Source organism: Helicoverpa zea, unplaced genomic scaffold (genome assembly GCF_022581195.2).
Source record: "Helicoverpa zea isolate HzStark_Cry1AcR unplaced genomic scaffold, ilHelZeax1.1 pri_000119Farrow_1, whole genome shotgun sequence".
In the NCBI taxonomy this organism is placed as follows: domain Eukaryota; kingdom Metazoa; phylum Arthropoda; class Insecta; order Lepidoptera; family Noctuidae; genus Helicoverpa; species Helicoverpa zea.
This window is the reverse complement of record NW_025899716.1, coordinates 40,523-44,977: the sequence shown is the minus strand read 5'-3', so window position 1 is coordinate 44,977 and position 4,455 is coordinate 40,523. Positions and strand designations below refer to the sequence as shown.

The following is a 4,455-nucleotide window of genomic DNA, read 5'->3' as shown; positions in this document are numbered from 1 at the left end:
TAAGTCTTATAATGTTCAAAGTCAACAAAACGTGTCACTTCTATGAGATATTTTTAAGAGGATTTTTTCGTCGGTATCAAGTGTGGTCGAATGAGGTGTTGAGCACGTTTCGGATGCGGAGCGGTGACGTCACGTCTTCGTTTATAACCCTCTTGGTACCGCCACCGAGATAGCAATGTGTGAAAGAAAATATGGGGATTGGATTTTATCAATCTATGTGTGTACGCTCTTTTCCTTTGTTTTGTTGTTCTTTGAAGGGTTAAGTAGGGTTTTGGTATTAACAACGTTCTATTTATTTTTGCCTTTCAATATTTTCCAGTCTGTAGACAGGCGGAAATCTTGAGACTTTTTTATAGTCATGTACGAAAAAAAACTTTTCCCTTTAAAGCTGTGAAGTAGTGAACAGTCCAAGTTGAGTGTTCACCTTCATACACAAGTAAGTGCATTTGTTTCGAACAGATTCCAGTCGCGAATTGAGAAGTTGCTACCTGCCTTCAAACGGGGACACGGTACGTGTTGGGTACATAACAAACTTCAACGATTCGGCTCGACACTCAATAAAGCTAGTTTATTTGTTTTCGACGAAACAATGTGCTTTACATTCATGGAGCAGATTGTACGTAATACGGTAAAGTTAGTGAAAAACAGTTCTTAGACGCGTTCGTAGCCACTTTCATAGCCAAGTGGCTACGGCGTATGCATCATTCTCTGTAAAGAAAATTTTGAGACTGATCGTCATCATAAACTATGTCTTCTAGTCCATCACGAGACAGCTTTCAAATAAGATAAGAACTAAACGATAAAATTTACAAGTTCGAAAAGACAGAAAAACTTCACCAGACCAATTCAATTTATCATTTACTTTATTACTTATAAGATAAAGTACAAGGAGATAAATTGTTATACATTAATAAAGTTTTATTCTTTATTTACTATCGCTAAAAGGACTAAGCAAAGATAATAAAACCATCTCAAAAGACACACTTAAGGGTTATATGAGTCGCCGTAATTATTTGAAACTGACAATTTGATAAATGTCTGAAAAGAGTAAGAAGTTGTAAGCCGAGTTGTACACTGACTTAATGGCTTACAGTAATTTATGCCGAAGAAATTATTATAGCTGCAATTAACATAGACATAGTAGGATTTAAGCGCCTTGATAATCTTTTTGAGACATCAAGACTTGTAGAATGATGGACCGTAAGTTCAATTATATTTATGTGAATACCTTAATATTGCGGGTCATATGGGAATAATTACAGAATTTTGTTCGTGGTTGAAACGTTTTTTAACATTCAACACGCATACAAACCCAATAAGTTCTTAATATTTAAGAAATACAATTTTATCTTTTCATGTAATAATAGACTGACAACCCTTCCTTATGTATCATAACAAAGCAAGTTCTGAATGAAATACCCTTCACACTTGATTACCTGTAGGTACCTAGAATATATAACAAAGATTTTATCAACACGGCTTTCATACTTCACAGAGCACGTAAACTCAATGGTTAGATAAGAAAATGTTAGAATACCATAGTGACCTATTCAGACCATGAACCGTAAATATTAACGGAGATTTTCTCAGTAAAAATATAAATAAAATCGTGTATCGTGGTATCGCCAAGGGACAGCGGACATAATCCAATACGACACAACAATAACATTAAGAAAAGCCCGAATCTGCAATATCCCCGCGACACATACCTACACCCCTGTCATTCAAAGACCGGCCAACTGTAAAATTAAATTCACATTTTCATTCCGTTCATTCTTTATTTTCTTATACTTTGTTTGTCTTGAAGACACAATTCGCATTTTGAATTAATTTCTTTTCGAAAATTAATATTGCTTTTTTATTAAAAAATAATAAGAAAATTATAAATATAAAAGAAACAATAACATGTAGATAGGTATAGTGCCACAAGTAAGCAATCTGATTATTTCATAAAACATTTATTGAAAAAAAGACCAATGAACATTTATAAGTTCATCAGTATCTTGTTATTTTATGATAGCTCTTATATTGTCAAAGTAAGCAAAGAGTTATTTGTATTAATAGATACTATCTATTTATAGTTAACATTTGGGTCACTTTACTTTCAACTAAAAAAAGCAGCCAACCCTTACCCGTGCAGACTTAACAAAGGTTTGTTATACGATAAGTCTTATTATTATAGCAACGCATGAACTTCAAACATAGCAAATGAACAAGTTTCTGATTGTCGATGCTTCACATTCCGCTCATGCTAGCAATAAGGAAAAAACGACAATTTATACAAAAGCAAACGTTTCTCTTTTGTGTATTGTATAATACAATCATAAGTAAAAAGAACTGCGATGACAAAGCCTACTTTCCATTTGTTCTACTCAATTATTTTGATTAGAAAAACGTTTGTAGTTCCCTTCTTTTGATATTATGTGAGTCGCGAAGTAATTCCGTATAAGATTCGTAAACAAAATGATTTTGTCGTGATAAGTTTTTATAAGCAATCTTTTTTTAATTTACTGGATTATTTTGTTTATTATTTTCAAGATTGTTGTTAAGTAAAACAAATTTATTTTTAATCTGCGTAATATTTTCCTGAAGGGAAAACTGAATTACTCTAAATACTTACTCAATTGTCCAATGTTTTGTTTTATATATAACTAAATTGAAAACATTGAGTAATCATAATAATACATTACAAAGCAATTATCAAGATTAATTTTAATCTGACGGATTCCGGTAATCGAGATAAATGTTCGAAAACGATTACCGAAGCGGAATACAAAGGGGTGAGTTGACTGTCTTTAATAATTTAAAGGATGTAATTATTGCAAGAACAAAATACAATATCATTCTGTCCCTTTGAATTTTAATGAAATGGATGATAATTTTGCATTAATCAATAAAACAAGACCGACTACATATACAAAACTAGCTGTTTCCCGTTATTCCACCCCGTTTCCAAGGAAGCTATGTATTTCTTGCACTCAGGTAAAAAGGAGACACAAATGTATGTGTCCAGCTTTCACAGCATATCTACTGACCCGATAAAATTTAACATACCTACACAGACAGAGACTGTATAGATACAGATTTCTATGTTCCTGAACACAACGCAACAAAAACTGATTTTGCTCTTCTTCAGCCGTGATAAGACCATTATAATCTTGCATTAATTTAACAGCTCTTTCAGCAGTGTCATTTACGACCTTCAAACGACTTAATCGTCTTCTAGCTTCCAAAAAAGCAGGATTGTCACCCCACGAAGATACGTCTTCCCGAAGAAAACTGTCGTCGATCTGTAGTCGAGATAGAAATCGTTTGCTTCTTTGAGTTACAAAATCATCCAGCGTCATATCTGAAATAAAGAAAAAACCATTAAAATAAGCAAAAACGAAACCACAAAACTTTGAAAAAGAAACAAGAAAATATTAAGTACTTACCAAACAAATTTTGCGTAATTTCTTCCTTCGATGGGACATAGCGTTTAGAGGAATCTGAACTTTCGTCTCTGTTTAAATTATTAATAATTTTTGTCTTGGTTTTGGTATCAACTTCTTCATCAAAGAGTGATAATATGACTGTTTCTTCACACAAATACCATAAATGACGAATAAACTTGCTTATGGATGCCTTGGAAATTGTCGCGTCTACTTTTTCATATTCTTTTAGAGCTTTCAAAAAGGACAAGTCTTGGTTAGGTGCTTTAACTGCCATTGTACATTCGAGCCAAGGTTTGGTATACAAGGTGACGATAAATAAACAAACATCTTGTAGAGCATTTTTGTCCTTTGCAGTAATTTTAAGTTGCGATTGAAGCAAACATATTTTTATAGAATAGATTGTTCTCGCCATCCATCGCGCTTGATGCAAAGCTCGGGGGGCCTGAGTTTTAGTTTATACACTGTGTCTCCTCCTAAGAACACAACGCATAGTTCAACCAATTCGCGGTAATCGTCTCTAACAAACAGTTCAGTCTTATAAAAAGTTAACAAAGATGTAATGTTTGTCTTAGCAATATGTGCTTTAAAGAAATTTCGTGCCTCTTTTAAAACTGTTTTCAGGGCAAGGAATCTGAGTACTAAGTTCAGAGTTCGAAATCTGTTCCTCATCCGAATTCTCAAGACATTCCAAGTTATCTATCGAAGAAGTAGATGCAACAGCCAGTAACTCTCTTTGTTTTACCTTTCTTTCCTGTTCTTCTAATCGTCTTTACCTATCTCGTTCTTCTTTCTCCGCCAATTTTTTGTCGATTCCACCTAAGCATCCCGGTCGACCTGGCTCTCTCTGTTTCCTTAAGAAATCTTTGTCTTCCTCTATCTTCATTCTGTCAAAAGCATCTGCATGTGCAATATCAAATAAGTTATCAAGGTCTTTTACAAAGTTAGTTTCACGATTCTTGAAAGTCAACTGAGTTTTCTTACAGTTTTTTTGCAGCTCCCTCCAAACATGATATAAATCAAC

At 33.6% G+C, this 4,455-nt stretch overlaps 1 protein-coding gene across 1 annotated transcript; it reads right to left on the bottom strand.

The window, feature by feature from the left end:
• Window positions 1-3,064: 3,064 nt before the first annotated feature.
• Window positions 3,065-4,150, bottom strand: LOC124645580 (the record flags this gene model as incomplete). The annotated part of the gene is made up of 2 exons (XM_047185381.1): window positions 3,435-4,150; window positions 3,065-3,349 (listed from the first exon to the last, which is right to left on the bottom strand). Coding segments are annotated over exons 1-2 (697 nt in total), but the record flags the coding sequence as incomplete, so codon positions are not given.
• Window positions 4,151-4,455: the final 305 nt, after the last annotated feature.